At 36.0% G+C, this 18,217-nt stretch overlaps 1 protein-coding gene across 3 annotated transcripts; it reads left to right on the forward strand.

Moving 5' to 3' along the window:
- Positions 1-467: 467 nt before the first annotated feature.
- On the forward strand, positions 468-6,283 carry nxnl2 (nucleoredoxin like 2). Of its 3 annotated transcripts, XM_069187127.1 has the most exons (4): positions 468-2,040; positions 2,384-2,443; positions 2,871-3,372; positions 5,750-6,283. In XM_069187127.1, exons 3-4 carry the CDS (start codon positions 3,071-3,073, stop codon positions 5,916-5,918), a joined length of 471 nt encoding a protein of 156 aa, XP_069043228.1. In that variant the 5' UTR covers positions 468-2,040; positions 2,384-2,443; positions 2,871-3,070; the 3' UTR covers positions 5,919-6,283. The 3 variants fall into 3 exon arrangements, with proteins under 3 accessions (XP_069043228.1, XP_069043229.1, XP_006627126.1); XM_069187128.1 differs by lacking the exon at positions 2,384-2,443; XM_006627063.3 differs by lacking the exon at positions 468-2,040 and having other exon boundaries at positions 2,074-2,443.
- Positions 6,284-18,217: the final 11,934 nt, after the last annotated feature.

Genomic DNA, 18,217 nt, shown 5'->3' on the forward strand with positions numbered 1-18,217 from the left:
ATCTTGGACCCCAGGGCTGCAAGGCAGTGCTTTAACTCCCCTGTGACCCTTGGATAAAGCAGTTAGAAAACAGATGGAAGGATTGACCTCTTCCTGGTGCAGAAAGTTATCTCCTTAGTATTTGGTGACAGGTGGCACAATTGGAAGTTCAGTGTCTTATGCATTTTTATAGTTCTTGCTAACGTTATTGAGATAAATATTTACAGGGTTAGTGAAACTGCTCATGCTTTTTTGTCATGTAGTAGGTTAAATTTGTAGCACTTATATTCAGCATTTTTACATGGTATTAATATGAACATGGTGTATTTAGAAATAGGTATTTTTTACAAATATAACACATATTAATTAAAATAATACAAAAATGTAAACCTGCATGTTATTTGTTAAATCAACTATTACTAACTAAATATTTCATTAAGGTTACAAAATTTAAAGGCTGTTTTTGTTCTTTGATATTACAGTGTAGTCACTTTTTCAATGTATTATAACTATTTTCCAATCGCCTATTTTAGATACAATGTATTTGGTAGTTGTTTGCATGCATTTGTATGTCTCTCCCCCCATGTCTTTAATAATTTTGCATTAGAGGCATTTAATAATATGGTAGCATTTTCATAATGATTATATCCTCATTGGCTCTCTGGAGGTGCATCCCACATCTTACAAAACAAAAATCTCATTGTCTTAAAATGGGGGATATTTACCTTACTTAGGTTAAACCCACCGTGTTTGCAACTGAGGAGAATCCATCAGACTCACTTGACTATTAGAGGTTAATTGATCTACGTATCTCATGGAACTGTTTATTGACACAAGTACTGGAGAAAATAAAATAAAAATTGTGCCCAAATGGTATTTTGAATGTGTGCAGGAAGTCAAGTAAAATACTGTGATTTTAAGTTTAAAGCCCTGTGTGATATCATAATTAGATACTGGATTTTAATATTCGTAGTATTAAAATAACCTGGCACTGAATATGCTTCATCCAACCCTAAAGACCTGCATTAAGTCTATAACTATAGGGCGGTACATTTATTAGTAATTAGCCCTTAAGTATGATTGTGATCAACTTCTAAGTTAAAAATTGGTGTGTTAGAGTTGATACACAACTAATCAATTGCAGTCCATTTCTATCAAAATAAAGCAGCAATTCCTTGAATTGTGGAAAGAACCCAATTTCCCCAGCATTTGTATTAGACGCTGTTGGTCAATGACCATTCAGAAATGTAATGTAAAAGTGAATTGTAACTCCTAGACTCGACATGTTTACCCAAGAGGTATTCTTTAAAATGCTCATTTGTACTAGTAATTTTTATACACCTGGTCTGAATCCAGAAGAAGTGACTTCATCTCTCATTTAAGAATACTTGCATTCACTGTTGCAAGACAGGAAAAAAATATCCATTTGGACAGAAAAGTGTAGTATACTGTAATAGTGTTAGATAAGATATACCTAACACAATATCTGTACTATATGTTAATAATATATACAGTATGTTGCAGAAGACAGGTTTTTACATATATAAACTGAAATGTTTCTCATTTTATCCCAGAAACATGAAAACTTATCCTTAAAAATATCCTTTGGCAAAAACAGAAGTTGAAACAGTAGTTTTAAATACTGAAGCTTCCACATAGGCACGAAATATTCTGTTGATCCTAGGTCATAGGGGGGCAGAGGGTGAAGTGAGGGTCACTCAGAAAGTGGTAAGTCATGTCAAGATGAAGAGACTATTTTACCATGTTTAAGGTATTCATTCTGTGCAGACTAACTTAATATGTCTTAAAATTAGACTCCAAAAACTTATATGTAACTTTTTTCACCAGAGCTCTTAAACCTTTGCTTACCAAATATACAGTACAGGACATTTCCCCTTTGAATTTTAGTATTCCCCATTTCTATTTAATAATTCCTTTTTTATATATTGACTTTTCATCCCAAATAACAGCAATCTGGATTGCCTTGGAGGTTTCCATTCCTGCTACAACAGTGTACTGTCCAGACCATGCCTCGCTTAGCTTCACTGGGTGTTTAGAAAGGTAATTAATTTTAAGTGAGAGACCACCAGACATGCATTATACAATGAACTAGCTTTGGAATTATGTTGTGGAACATTATTATGTGTTATTCTAAAACTGTAATATAGAAATAAAAAGGAAAAAATGAATGCCCTCCCAGCAAGGCGCGTAAAAATCCCGGGGGTTGCAGGTACAGTTCTTACACAGGGCTCGGAGACAGTAACCTTGGCAGTTCCGCCTCGTTCGCCTTTAGGACATTTCATTGGTGAAAACTGACTAAACGGTCCGCCTTCGCTTTAAAATGTGTTTCTCATTGGTTTACTGAACAGTCAATCAGAATGAATTCGGGTGATTTTGTTGTCAGGTTAAGGTTTCTTCAGCTACACATCAGCCGGAAAGGGTTGGAGAAAGCACCTCTGATACAGTAAGTAAATGGCGAGTCACACTAAAAAGATTCGCTCACTGGCTGTTTTTAAACTGTATTTAATATTTTGGTCTACGTTTAAATAGATGTTGAGACACTGCTATTAAACTGCAAGTAAACCGGAATGAGATAGCGAAGCATAACCAGAAAGTAATGATTAAAGCTTGGTAACGACTTTACAGTGTTATTTTAGTTCATGTGTAGAAATAGGTATTTAAAATGCATGAATACACGTTTTTTTAAGTGGATGGATTTATTTATGGCTTCACTCAGCTTGTTAAGCTCAGTAGCTGTAAGTGTACACCGAAAACAAAATGTGCCTGGAAGAAGAGTTGTAATGCCTTATCGTTTCATATAGAAAACGAATGTTAAACATTTATGTTTGATTCGTTTTCTTAAACGTCTTACAACCCGTTTATCGTTTTAGGAGGTTCGGCGGCTTATTCTGAAGGAGTACATTCAACTTTAAGGAACCATTGGACGATTACTACGGCAGAGAAAATCTACACAAAGGAAAACACGCCACCGTATCGATTCTGAACTAAAAGTTGTTATATCATTAAAAGGTTAATTTATCCTTCTCAGGAATTTAAAGAAGGTAGTATTCTAATAATAGCCTGGATTAAAATGGTGGATGTCTTTTCTGGTCGGATACTTATGAATAAAGATGGGGAAGCCATTGACCCTGAAGAGGCTCTCAGAAATAAGGTGGTGGGCTTGTATTTTTCTGCTGGTTGGTGCCCCCCTTGCCGTGATTTCACCCCTATCCTGTGTGATTTCTACACGGAGCTGACAGAGGAAAACGACCCACCAGCCCAGTTTGAGATCGTCTTCATCTCTTCGGACAAGTCCTTAGAAGAGATGGTGGAGTACATGCACGATATGCACGGAGACTGGCTGGCGTTGCCCTGGAGTGATCAGTTCAAGCAGTAAGTTCATTGTGGTCTTCCAGGTCACCGCATTATGTGATGGAAGCATTCTTGAAACCACGACTGTGTTAGTACACATAACATAACATAAGATAAGCCCCTTATGTAACATCAGTAAAGAAACTTGTAAGGTAATAGATCCAGGTTGAAAGCTCGTACAAATATCAAATTGATACATTTTGTACAAAGACAGCATATTTAGATTATATAGGGCGCTTCAAACGAATCACACTGTTGGTTTGATCATTCTGTGTATCTATGTGGCGTGTGGTTAAGAAGGCAGTGGAGCCTTTGTCTTTAAACCCTCGCTGAAAGGTTAACAGCTTCTTTTTAAAGGACCCGCTTTAAAATATGGTCTGAATTGATCAATCCCAATGTTTTGTGGGAGATAGTTCAGGAAATCTAAAGTAATCAAATCAAATGAATATTTCTCTCCGTTCCAAGGTGAGTTATACATTCTAACGATCGAGTTATTTCTGTTTCTTCTTTGTCAGAGTTTATTTTAAACTAAACCTGTTGTATTTTAGGCTAACCATTCTAATAAGAACGGCTGGATGAATACACTGGCTTTTGTGCCTTTCACTAGCAGACTGGCATTTACTTGTGTCCTGAACGAAGAGCATGAGAAAGTACTGTTTTATGAAATAATGTTAGAGCTAATATAATTTATTTGCAAAGGGTTTTCGTGAGAATAGTGTGTGCTCTAAGTGTGCAAAACCTTCATTTTCTCCGCATGACCTTCTAATCGTTGTCTTTTAGTGTATGTTAAAATAGTTAAAATGGTGTAGTTTAGTCAGTCATGGTGATCAATGTTTACAGGTAACTTACGGCACTTAAGCTGTACATTTTATTAATGTACAGTATGTGTGAAATTGTAATACAATTTAATGTTCTTCAATTTTTTGGTTGTGCCAGAGGAATTACTCTCAGGTATGTACTCTTTGACCTTGTCTGTAAGAGGTTTAAGAGTCAAACTTAATGAGATTAAGTATAAAAATAGCCAAAATTTTAATTACTTGTTTTAATGTTTTTCACATTGACATATTATTGTTAGTATTTCCTTGTACATCAATATTTATTTTGCTACTTAAAGTTAATTCAAGAATGAACATAAACGTAGCTCTTCACTTAATTGTCTATGCATTTTGCAATATGAAATCAGAACAAATGCATTTGGTTTTTTTTGGCTACTTAAAATATATTGCTGCAAAATCCATTGCTATGTATGATTTAAAATAATTATAAAATAATCATATGTCATCTGAGTTCTTTACAGCTGTCAAGTTTACTGTCATGGATAATGTCTTGTAAGCTATTGTTATTTTAAACCAGTTATACAGATCTATCTTATCTCATTATTCCCCTTTGTTATTGCTAGTTCGTACTGCCTAAATATATGCACCAAATAAAACTGGGAAAAACACTCACCATACATTAGATTCATGTTGAATTTATGCTGACAGAATTGTAAGAATGGAGAATCTGTTCATGCTGTTCCCCATTGTATTTGAATGCATAATAAATTGATATATCACTAATGAATATACGATCATGTGACATCTTTAAAAAGTATCTTATCCTTTTTATTTGAAAAAGTTTGTACAGCAATCCCCAGGTATATAAATGCAACTTTATTTTTCTCTTTCATAACATACAATTTTTCATAACATAAAAACTTTTGGCATTTTTAGAAACTGGACTATACTGCACACTGGTTGTATAGTTTTAATGTCAAAGGTTCTTTTATTCACATTTTCAAGTGTATTTTTAAAGGAATGGTAAAATATTTTTGAGTTAAAAAATATATAAATAATTTATATATAAAAAACTATAAATAATTTCCAGTGTAATGCTTGATACCTGCATAACTAGATTTATGTTAAAAACATTTATGGGTTCTAACTATTAACATGTATTTAATTATATATAATTTTTATTTATTGCATATGATGTCATATTTGTTCAGTGTGATTCTGTTATGGATACTGCTTCAATGTTTGTTGCTTCTGCTAATACTTTTTAAAACTTGGTGAAGCAACCTATTTTGCAGCTCTCATATTCCAAAAGGCGTAATGCATTGCTGATTTAAATTGTTCTTTGCAGTGTCTTGCCTTTAGACACAGATGACATAAATTAGATTTATTAGTAGAATTAGGTTAATTCAGAAATCGAGTGGGCCAGTACCCCTTATTCAGTGTAAGAGGAAGACCGTTTGCTAGTCCATTTAAATAAAAAAATACAATTTTGAAATGAAGATCCTGATCTCTATATTTCACCTTCAATAACACATTTGACGTCATTTATTTTTATTTTATTTATAACAACTGCCACATTTGCTGCATCTCTTCTTAACGTAATGTCTGCTCCTCTCTTGCAGTGATTTAAAGAAGAAATACAACATTACTGCGATACCAAAGCTGGTGATTGTCAAGGAAAATGGAGAAGTCATCACAGACAAAGGACGAAAACAAATCCGGGACAAGGGGTTAGCTTGTTTTAGGAACTGGCTGGAAGTGGCAGAAATCTTCCAGAATTTTCCTGGTTAGAGAGGATACGAACTCAGTTGTAACTGAATGCTGGAAGAATACTTTCTTTGCACATTAGTCCTAGATAAAAACATGTAATAAGAGGTTTTAATACAAAATGTAGACACCTATGCAAATACATTTTACTATACAATTTTTTTAAAACTGCATTTTTATTATTTAAGATGTACAGAACAAATAAATTATTTTTAGACAGAGACTTTCTATTTTTGTTTGAAAATAAACAGATTTAGTTTTAAAAAATAGATTGCTATGACATATAAACCAGCCTAAGAGTGTAAGCAGATTGTTCTTCAGGTTTTCTGCCCTCAGATGTGTACAATAGGTTAGTGGAAGGATGACAATAAATTTGCTTTGTGTTTTAAGAGTTTGTCTCTGTGTTAATGGATGGTTGTTTTCACATTTGGTTATCACACATAATTTACAGCTGGATCCAAATGTATTAATACCATTGATACAAAGTGACTGAAAGTTAGTTTTGGCAAGAAGAAAAAATGTAAGTGTACATTTATATCTGTTGCATTAATTAATGAAAACATGAAAAATTATAAGATACTCAGTATTAGTTTGTTATGCACCCATCTGTAGAGTTTAACAAGTGCACCAGGACCATAGGATGCTAAACAAACCCCCTTCTATACTTCATAGAAGTTATGACATTCTTTTTCAATAATAGTGAATTGCTGCTGTGACTGTCCAAAAGCTCAATATAGGATTCATTCAGCTGCATCATATGGTTGCATGTAACATGGAAGTTGGTTATTTGCTGTTTAGCAAATTCATGTCTTCTCATTCTATTGTTATGAGAGAATTCTGCTGCAGACCTCATATTTCTGATGTTGCAATTACTGTGATTACATTACACATGCTTTTGAGATATCTAATACTGATACAATTTTTCATATTTTAATTTTTGCAAAAAATACTGATTGTATTTTCAGATGTTGTTTTCAATTATATTGCATTATGGTATGAGTTATTTGGAGCAAAGTAGATCTTTTCTTTGATGGGAATGCTTACTTGGCAAAATTATCAACATTTTACACACTTCTGATATAAAAAGGCTTAAAACAATTCTATTTTAAGTTTTTATTCAACTTTATAAGAGGTTAATGTTTCATTTTTGGGTAAAACCTGCATTACATGGATTGTGTATATTTTATGGCAGGTATTGCTATAGGCAAATACATTTAATGTGCTGTAGGACTACTGGATGTAGTTTATGGGAAAAACATTCATTTAAAATAAGTGAACCATTGATGGTTTTCAGAACATAGATCAATATTTTTTCAGTTAGTTCCATTTTAGCTCTTTATTGTCATATTTCTAGACACCATATTTATGAAGCAATTACACATACAGTCAGTTTTTATATTAGTACTGTAAACAAGTAAATCATCATTTCAAACCATCAACCTTGTTGACATGAGGTCAATTCTAGCTGAAGTTGTAAAAAATACTGTGCTGTTAATCAACTGTGGTCTGCTCTGTCTATACCCAAGATTCTGTCACCGATAGTTTTTCAGGGAAGGCCAAGAGTCCTCGAGGATAAGTTGAGTGAATTGTCCACTCAATGCTTTGATGATTTAGTCTTCATTGTCCTGCTTGTTCACTGCTCTGTTGCTTTCATTCTGCTGCACACATATTAAGAACAATTTAAATCTTTTTTCTAAGTTAATCCCTTTCGCTTTTAAATAAAGTGTGATATTTAATTGACTTTGTTGAATCACAAAGTGTATGTTTTTGTATATGTTATTGAGACTGGTTTATATTTATAATTTTTAATCTTCCAAATCTCATCTAGTTTAAGGTTAATAGAAAATAAAGTTTGGCTTTTTCCCATTTTTTAGGTATTAGAAACAACTTGAAAGCTGTCATTTCCTGTAAGTTTTGTTTTAGATTTGAAGGGATTAGATCTTTGACAATGTAATCACTAATAAACAGAAGTTAAGGATAGAACAGTATGTATGTTTATAACTCTCATCTTAAAACTTAAACTTAAGTTTTATCCATGTTCTTGCTCTTTTCAGTACTGCAGTATATTGTAATACTTTTCAATATATTGATGAGAAATGTTTTATAAAATAAAGTTTATAAGTGAGTAAATAGTGATCTGTAGTCTGTAGAGTCCTGTGTTTTTGTTTTTGAACAAGAGTGCTCTTTCAGTTCTCCAGAGCTCGCGTAATAATACCACAAGGGATTACAGAGTCTACTTAACCATCATGTAAACAAACAGATCTTCCTGACAGTACAGTTTTGCAGTAGAATTATAGAAATTTAGTTAATTGTTTTGAAAACTGCACAGGTTGTTTTTTCCTGCTAGAAACACTATTCCATAATACATATTAAACTACCATCAACTTAATTTGCTTACCATCGTAAAAACACAGCACCCATAACTCATATTGTCTTGTCACACCTCAGTTACTATATAAAAAATGCAATGAATTATTGTGTTGGAATATTTTTTACCTTGTGTATGTGCAGATTAGTTTTAGAGCCTGCATGTACATATTTCATTCTTCATATAAGTCAAATGAGCCAATTAAAACTTGTTTTAGAATAATAGTTTGATCACCATGGATGACTCTCAAGAAAAAGGGCTACAAGAAATCGAGGTCTCAATGTACTTACATATGAGGCTGGAAGGCACTACTTTTACAAGGAAATATTAGCACTATTTTAAAGACAGGCAATGCAAAGGATGGTTGTGCCAAAAGATGAAGTAATTTTCCCTGGACGACACATGATGTAAAAGTACCAAAGTCAGCTTTCTGGAAGTAACCACTGGAGCACCTGGAAAGCACTAGTTTCCTTTCATTTAAGTGAGACCCTGAAAGAATTTCCACTTTCTGTAAATTATGTATTACATTGGAAACAAGCTTGACCTTTTAAATAACTGGTATAAATTAAAAACATAAAATGTTCCCTTGATGAAAAAAAAATCTCAATCATTATTCGAAATGGAATGAAGTGCAGGTGACCTGAAATCCATCCATACAATTTCTAACCACTTTATAAAATACAGGGTCACAGGGAAGCTGGAGCCTAGCCCAGCAGGTAAGGGTGCAAGGCAGGCTACACCCTGGATGGGACACCAGTCAACCACAGGCACACACTCACACCAGGGCCAATTTTTTACTGAAGCCAATTAACCTACCAGTATGCATTTGGACTGTGGGAGGAAACCTGCAAAAACATGGGGAGTACAAGCTCCATGCAGATAGAATTGACAAGAGTTGAACCCAGAGCCCTAGCACTGAATTGCTAACCACTACACCACTGTGACATCTTTAGTATGACCTGAAATAGCGGAGTAAATATGTGCCAATAACTGACGTGAGAGCTGACAGAGCTAAAAAATTCAGGATCAGGCAAATGATAATAATTGCTTACACATATATAGCATTTTCTGGAGACTCCACTCAAAACACTTTAAGGGTAATGGGGACTCCCCTCCACCACCACCAATGTGCAGCATCCACCTGGGTGATGTGATGCCAGCCATAGTGCCCCAAAATGCTCACCACACATCAGCTATCAGTGGGAATGAGAACAGAGTAATGGAACCAATTCATAGATGGGGATTATTAAGAGGCCATGATTGGTAAAGGCCATTGGGAAATTTGGCCAGGATGCCAGGGTTACACCCCTACTCTTTTTGAGAAGCACCCTGGGATTTTTAATTACCACAGAGCGTCAGGACCTTGGTTTTACATCTAAAGAGATAAGAGAGACACCTGGGAAGTGAGATAATAATATCATTTCCTGTTTTTTCCTGTTTTTGCAAACTATGCAGTCTAGTGGCTTGAAGTTGGCATTGCGCTCAAATATATAAAGATGTTGCCTGTCCTTGGTGAGTAAGATAAAGGGCATGTATTTGGTAAGATGGCTGTATGCCCAGAACGTGAAAAGAACTAACTGTTGTCTAGTCTGCAACTTATATAAAATTAATTGGCATGTGTTGCTGTCTTATCATTTGTTTAGAATGTGTCATAGTAACTGGGTTGTTTTAAGGTATAAAGAACCATCTTCAGCTACTTTATTTTAAGTCCGTTGGTTGCAAGCTGGACTTCCATATCCATATGAAATAAAGAGACTTCTGCTTCACAGACACCTGAACTTTGTCATTTGTATGACAAGACATCTTATCCAAAGGACTGTGCCTTTTTTATAGTATAGTGTCCCCATCACTATACTGGGGCATTAGGAAACACACAGACTGTAGGGTGAGCGCCCCCTACTGGCCCCAATACCCTCTTCCAGCAGCAACATTAGCTTTCTCAGGAGGTCTCCCATCCAGGCAGGTTCATACCTGCTTAGCTTCAGTGGGCTGCCAGTTGTGAGTTACAGGGTGATATGGCTTCTGGCAAAAAGGAGACCTTTTGGCACATAAAGCTCTAAACTCACGGCAACGGTTCCACTACCTCTCACAAACAATCATATTTGCAATCAGATATAATTTTCTGACCTGTGAGTTTGCATTGTAACATGAAAATACTTGAATGTTTTATGATTGGTAACTACAGTAGATTAACCAATTCCACATAAAAATAAAACATATTTCATAATTCTATTTATAAAGACTTGTAAAAGGAATTACTTTCTGTTTTGAAAACAAACTGAAATCCCTCCATGGAGCAGGGCCCTTGCTTATGAAAATTGCATGTTTAATTGTTCCTCCTGAGACAAGATTGCATTGCAGAATCACAGAGCAGTGAGAATTACAATACCTTCCTCAAGAATATAAGACATGTTCATGTAAATATTTTTTTTTCATTAAAAAAAGCATGTCAACTGACAACTAAATGGATTTCCCTACAGTGAATATACAATATACTGATACACTGGGCTCCCATCATGCCTACATTGTAATGAAGTCCTTAGAAGTACCCTGGTGTACAGGTTGCAGTCCTGTTTCCTGCCTACAAGGGCTTGTGATTGTTACAATTGTTTTACTAGTTTACTACTTCCACTGCTACTCTTTCATGTTTGTCTTTCAGTATTTTATAGCTCAGCTAAATCATTATGATAACTAAATCATTCTTCTCACTAGTTAAAAAGCTGCTAATTTAAAAGTAAAAAAAATTCCCAATGATTTTGATTATTATTTTGCAAGTCCAGTATTGTCCAGTCAAGTATTATTTTCCATCGAGTGACGCACTTTTTTTTTATACACAGCTGACATTTCTTGTTGTTCAGCTTTTGAGAGAAGATCTTGCAAAGTGGTGGGTGAATCATTCATGTCTGCACAGAAAGACATTTGAAAGTGCATGCAATTTTGATTTAATCAAGTAAAGAATGATCCTCATGTTGCTTTCAGAATGGAGAATATACTAAAAAGTGGTGAGAAATTCACATTCCAGATAGGAGAATGTTTTTTCCTTAACGTGTTTATTTTGTAACTGGTGTCCATATTGTATTTCAGCAAAGCCTTTTAAACAAAAATGTTATTCTGTGCATACTGTCCAAGTTTCCATGCTGTTTCCTTGATATGGGTCTTTTATTACCACAAATGTGTTTAATTGGAATTTCTTATTTGCTGTGAAAACCTTTCCTGCAGTTGGGCTAGTCTAAGAGGAACTTTCAAAATGAGCAAGAGGAAGGGTATCCCGTTCATTTCTTTGTTGTGCTGAGATTTCTGGGCCGTAGTGAATGACAAGCCGAGCTCCAAGCATGATAAAGTGCGAGGGAATGGGCCTTTAAGGAGCCCGATTGAAATGGAGTTGACTGAATAATAACTGAGCAGGAAAATGCTGCCTGACGTGGTGGAGAAGCTGGCTTGAAAGAAGAAGTCAAAACTAATACTGAGCCGAATAAAGGTTGCCTTGATGCAGCAGAAAGGCTGGCTCAAATGAAGCTGTCTGATATGACATGAAGGCTCCCTGCACAGAAGGGAATACTAGTCTCAATTGCCTGATTGAGAGATGCGTCCTGAGGGAGTTCACACAGGGTGGGAAGGAGGCTGAGAGAGAGGTTGCTTTACTGGGGCAACACTGGGACGCAAGCTGCTCCCAGCCTGGGTGTAACACACTTAAACGGCAATTTCGCACAAGCAAAAGAAAATCAAATAAATACTTGTGGTCTACATAGTTAGGATATTAACTTCAAAGTACGTAAAATAATATCTTAATGGAAATAAATACAATTCAAAACTGGTATAAACTTTTAGCAGTCAACTGAAGGAATGAGACAATTCAATCTAAGTAAAATGGGGCTAGAATATAGAAAATATTGATTTTATTTTTAGAAAAAAGATGCCTGCAAACTATAGAAATAGTGGGTAAGCCAACTGATTCAATTAAGATTCCCTGTGCAATTATACAGCAAGTCTCACAGTAGAACCCTACTGTTACTTCTAATATTACCATAAGGCTATCTCAACAAGCTAAGGAAACAGATAGAGTTTTAGAATTCCCATAATTTTCCACATTTTGGAAGGGCATTCAAGAAAAGTATTTTAATTAATATGAAAAAAGACAATAATAACAAAAAAACTTGCAAGTTGCATGTTGGAAGGCAGTTAGCATCACTGCCTCACAGCTCCTGGGTCCTGAGATCAGTTCTATAGTGGACCTACTCTGTGTGCTTTCTCTGTTTTAATGTGTGTCTTTTCCAGATGCTCAAGTTTTCTCCCACCTTCCGAACATGCTGCCTAGTGAAGGATTGTTTTCATATATTTTTTATATATCACTATGATAATCTCAACATCTTCATAATCAACACTTGTAGCTTTATACCTGTACTTCCTGAAGTGACTTGAAATGCTTCTGTATCTATCAAAAGTTGTTTGCTTTTAAAATGCTTCTTTTGTTAACAACATGTCCTTGTAATTCTGACATAAAATGCAGACTGCAGGCATCTACAAAATTACTAAAAAAAGATTCATACATTTTATTTGTATAAGAGAAAGGCAAGAATGGGAAGTCACCCGGTTGCTGGATGAGGGGTGCTGCATGGTAATGAGAATTGTTTTCTGCTCTCTGGCTATAAAGAGAGCTCCGTCAGGCAAAATTGACAGAGAAAGAAAATGAGAGAAATCTTTTCTTCTTCTCATGCTTCGTGCCTTAATTTCTGCCGAAACTTCACCTTTGTAGCCTGGACTCTGATTCTTTTCCTGGTCTCCTGAAAAGGGGTACCCTCACCCATTTGCCAGCTTAAAGGGACTACTCTATATCTTTCTGTAAAGGGACAACTGTAACTTTCTTTTACTAGAATTGTTGCTGATATTCTCCATAGAGCTGCGTTTTTAATCCTTTAGCAATCCTCCTAAGATGGATAACCTGTCCTGGATCCTGGACAGTGAGAAACCCACAAGTCTCAATGACATTCACTTCACATTTAGAAAGTGTCGAAACAAAGGTTGTGGACACTAAACGTAACCTTGAACTTGAACTTGAACACATTGTCTACCTCATAGATTCCTATTGTCTTTGAAAACCTCACTATAGTCTCAATGGCTTGGTCTCTACTGCTAGTATTTGGACCCAGTCTCATCTGTCCTGAGCCTGATCTTGAGGCCTTGGGGCACCAACTTAACAGCAGCCTACCATATGAGTTCCAAAACACAAGAATTCCTTGAAATCACCAATTTTACAGACATCTATCTGCACTGCGCCTCAACCATAGCCTACCCTGTACCAACTACAGGAGGAATGAGAAGAGATTCTCTAGGGGGTCATGTGACAGGACTGGCTCTGTCTGCCTACATTTTTGGGTACTGTACATCGTGGCAGGATGATCACAATGCAAGACCACCATAACTTGTTACTATGCACCTTGTCACCGGCACACTTCAGAGACAGAATGGAACAAAGTTGCACTACCAAATGAACTGCCTGTAGGAGAGTCCTTTTATACCGTCATAGTCTGCAATAATGAGACCACAATAGTCCTCCATCATGTGACACAGGTCCAGAGACGGCTCATAGGGGATGTCCATTCAAGAAAAGCAGTGATGCTCACCACAAGCCTTTGCAGAGACTTACAGTACCTAAGTTTTGTTCGTTCTTAAAGTTAATGTTTCTGGGCTCCCAGGACTAGAGAATGGGAATCCTTGGTTAAATGGCTGCTAAGTGATTTATCCAAACTGAATTCAGATAAGCCTGAGCCTGTAAAGTGTAGTCAGGCCTCCAAAGGGAGATCAGTTACTTTTTTTAATTATGTGCCAGACTTGGAATGCAGATTGTTTGCACTGAGAACACTTCTATAAATACAGTAGCATGCTACTTTCACTTAAAAGGTAATATATTCCAGTGTCTCCTCACACTAGAGAACAAAACTAAAATAACCTAATCAACTGAGTCCTGGCACCTTAAACTATTGGATAAATGTCTCATCTGAAGGATGACACCTCCTTCAGCATGTCACTAAACTGGGACATTGCTTTGGAAATTCTGCTAGAGATGGAAGACCACCACCTACTGGCCCACCAGCAATACTTAAAACAGCAGTCCTCATTTTCCTTAGAGCAGTGGTTCCCAAACTGTAATGCCGCCTTGGGGAGGCGTATTTTCGGCATTATTATATGTAAAATATAATAACATTAGCGTACATATAATGCATCATCAAAGCACCTCAAGGGACTTCACTACACTCCTCAAAGTGCAGGGAGATAGCGAAGCAAGAAAAACCTTAGTTTGGATTCAAAAGTGAACTGTGGTAGTTTTATCAAGCAGCTTCATAAAGCCTTCTGCAGCACATCCTTCCTAGACCAACAAGCACAGGTTCACCAAGTAGACCATAACAGGACAAGAATGATCTACTTCCTCAAGACTTTAAAAGTCGAGCTTAATCATTTGAAGGTGATGCAGACTTTTAGACATTGCAATAGTTTCAAAATAGCAGAGATGTGATCAAATGACTCAATATTTCAGTTGTTTGTTCTCAGACAGGCAGAGAAAAGGCACAAAAGGGCTTTAAATAAACTATAGCTTTTTAAATTGGTTTTATGTATTTTTTATTTAGTTTGTTTTTGATCTAATTTATTTTTTAATCATTTACCCATGTATTTTGTTGTATTTTTTAATTTTGGCAACTTTAGAAAAGATAATATCTCAATTATATTTATTAAAGAGAAATTACATAATAGTCTTCTGGAGAGGCCAGATGCTTTAATTAGACAAGAACACATTTAACATCTCCCTCCTCATTATTTTACAGCAAGGTTTTCCTTACTGACACCAAAGATATAGATATTCTAGTGACAAAGTAAAAATTTACTTCAATCAATAACATTAAGTAGCATTCACTTATTTAAACTGCTGAAGAAATTACAAAATCACAATTTCATTTTTTATTTACAGTGAGGCATACAAATTTTAAGACATTTGGAAATACAAATACATTAACCTTAACCACCTAAAAATAGAACAACACTTGAAGATCTGGGATTAATTTTGAATAGTGGTATAATTTTGCATCAAGTCAGGGTAGCAAAACACTTGCCACAAGAGGGCATTAGTTAGCCATTTAGGTGAGGAATCTGTTCACTGGAACAGAAAAGACAGTGAAGTACCAAATGTAATACTCCAAAGTATTGGCAGTCTTCAATAATTAAGTCTGTCCTGGACAGAATTGTTAATATATATATACACACACACACACTTATTGTATATATTCATACACTAAACAAAATTCATGGTAAATGATTTGAACTGAAAATGGTGTATGCATCATTTGTACTTCAACAAAATGGAGCATCACCATAAAGGGATGAATATATTTGCAAATCATCATACTGTATATCCTTCAAATTTTCCACAATGAGTCAGCTATCTATTATTTTGATTGAAGTACTTATCTATAGTGCTGTCTGAAACCAAAACACACATAATATATCTGACACAAAAGACTAAATTACAGAAAACAATTTGAGGGCAAGATAGAAATTACATACAGTAATTAAATAGCTACATGAATGTCAAATATTCTTAAGAGCATATTTGACAAAACATAACCATCATTTATGTCTTATTTTGTAATGATGAAAATCAATACAAAATCATGTAAACTATTCCATACAACACACATATTCAAACAGCTGATGTTTTGGCTAAATGTTATTATATTAAGCTCAAAACAAATAGCAAAGAGCTCCAAGTGATAAATGATCACTTATTGCATTTACTGTAGTATGATACATATTCAAGTATTTCAGCACCTGTTCCTACTTCAGAATTCATTTATAAAAGGTAACACAGCTAATTTAACATTTAAACTGACTTTAATAACTGTTTTCTGAGAAGAGACCAAGATGAAATACTTTTTCACTGTAAAGCTCTGCCTCATCTATTCATAATGCCTTTGCATGCCAAATGCATAATGAAACAAAGTATGTTATGATTCATTAACTATTCTACAACTATTTATTGACAGCTATTTTTTTCCTCTACCCACACTGTGTGGTCACTCGGTTAAATGCACTTTTCTTTCAAATCACAGAATAAACAGATCAAAAAAGGTGATATGAATCTGCCCACAACAAGTCTGAGCTAAAGTACTTAAATACTTGTTGCTTAATAGAGAGACTGTATCACGCAAGGACTGTCTGCGGAGGATGGAGATCCAATGCGGTGCCCTTGGTAGGGTTGGCGCTAGGCGTAGTCGAAATAAACAGGCAGGGGTCCGAGTCCGGGAAGGCGTTGTAGAGGTGTAGGCACTGAATCAGCAGGCGAAGGCGTAGTCGAGGAAACAGGCCGGGGTCGGGGTCCGGGGTCCGGCAGGCGGAGGAGTAAATGAAGAGACGGGCTGGGGTCAGGATCCGAGAGTGCGAAAAACAGGCATAGGTACTAAATCGAGTGGCGAAAGCGGTAGTCAGAAAAGCGAGGTCGAGGAGTCGTCGAGGAGTCGTCGAGGAGCAAAGGCGTAGTTTGCAGGGTGGCTCCAGGAGAGGATCTCAATCGTGAGCAATGACCAGGGCACAGGTGAGGGTTTAAGTAGAGGACTGATTGACGCTTGCACGTTTGGTACGGGGAGTGCTCGTGGGAATGCGGGAGCGCTTGCCTGCGTGAGGGAGATTCGTGACAGACTGCAGTTTTGTCCAGAACAACAGATGGGTTCAGAGTTCATATAAGATGGAATCTATGAGCCTAAAGCAGCAGCAAAGGAGTATCTGGTGATAGAAGCTCCACTGGAGTGGCAATACTCTTCAGTTACTTAAAAGTAAGTGTAATAATATCATTAGAGAAGAGTAGAGCAGTGTACTGCCATACTGTATGTACAATTTGTACAATGTACATATATACAATTCTTATTTATGCTGATCTCTCAGGACATGCACAGTACAGCAGACAACACCACACAGTGTAGATAGTACATTACAAACATAATAAATAATAACAAGCAGAACAATAACAATAACGTGGCAGAGAACAATAAATATGTGGTAGCGAAAAAAACATAGTAGTCCATGCAAAAACTTCATAGTGCAAAGGCACATTGAGTCATCTGTTAAGGATGCACCCATCTGTAGTGTAGAAGCAGTTCTTAAGCCTAGTGGCCTTTGCTTTAATAGTGCTGTACTGCTTGCCAGAGCGCAGGGGGAGAACAGTTTGTGGCTGGGATGGTTGAGATCCTGAATGATGGATTGGGCTTTATTGCAACAGAGGATAATTGGAAGCCATCTGGAGGATTTTTCATAACAATTCTGTGGTGTTTAAGTGTTACTGTATACTAAACTTTTAATACTTTAAACTATTTTAATCAAAAACATCAAAGACTGGAATGAGACATGGTTCATTTTCAGTTTTGTTATTTTAGCATATATGTCAATAAAGAATCTGGATTTCACTTATACTGTAGGACATTTAGTGGAGCAGTCTGAATAAAGTGCTTCACTCAAGGGTTATCAGCAGCAGGGTCCCACAAAGGACACTGCTCCAGGTCAACAGCCAGCTCCATCCAATACTTTACTGCTGGAAAGATGAATGGCTGAACTGCAGACAGCCAGAAAGCCTGAGCCAATGTCACATTGTTAAAGTGAGACAGGATTTACAAGAATCTAGTAACTTTTCTTACAAAGAGGTACCATGAACCTCTTTTCTTTATGTACAAAGGTGTCCATTGAAGAAAAACTCTGTGATAATCAGTACACTTGAAGAGTAACACATATTGATTCTGTCTACAAAGACAGTAAATAGAAATTAGGTTTCATCCACCAGGCTCTGTTATCCTGGACCGTACAGAGCCTGCAAACACTTTGCCCTTAACTTAAGTAGTTTGATATGATTTATATTGTAAAATCGCAGAACATTTTTACTCAGAACATTCATGTATTATAGCTTGCCTAAATGTTCATA

This window comes from Lepisosteus oculatus, chromosome 3, assembly GCF_040954835.1.
Source record: "Lepisosteus oculatus isolate fLepOcu1 chromosome 3, fLepOcu1.hap2, whole genome shotgun sequence".
NCBI lineage: Eukaryota > Metazoa > Chordata > Actinopteri > Semionotiformes > Lepisosteidae > Lepisosteus > Lepisosteus oculatus.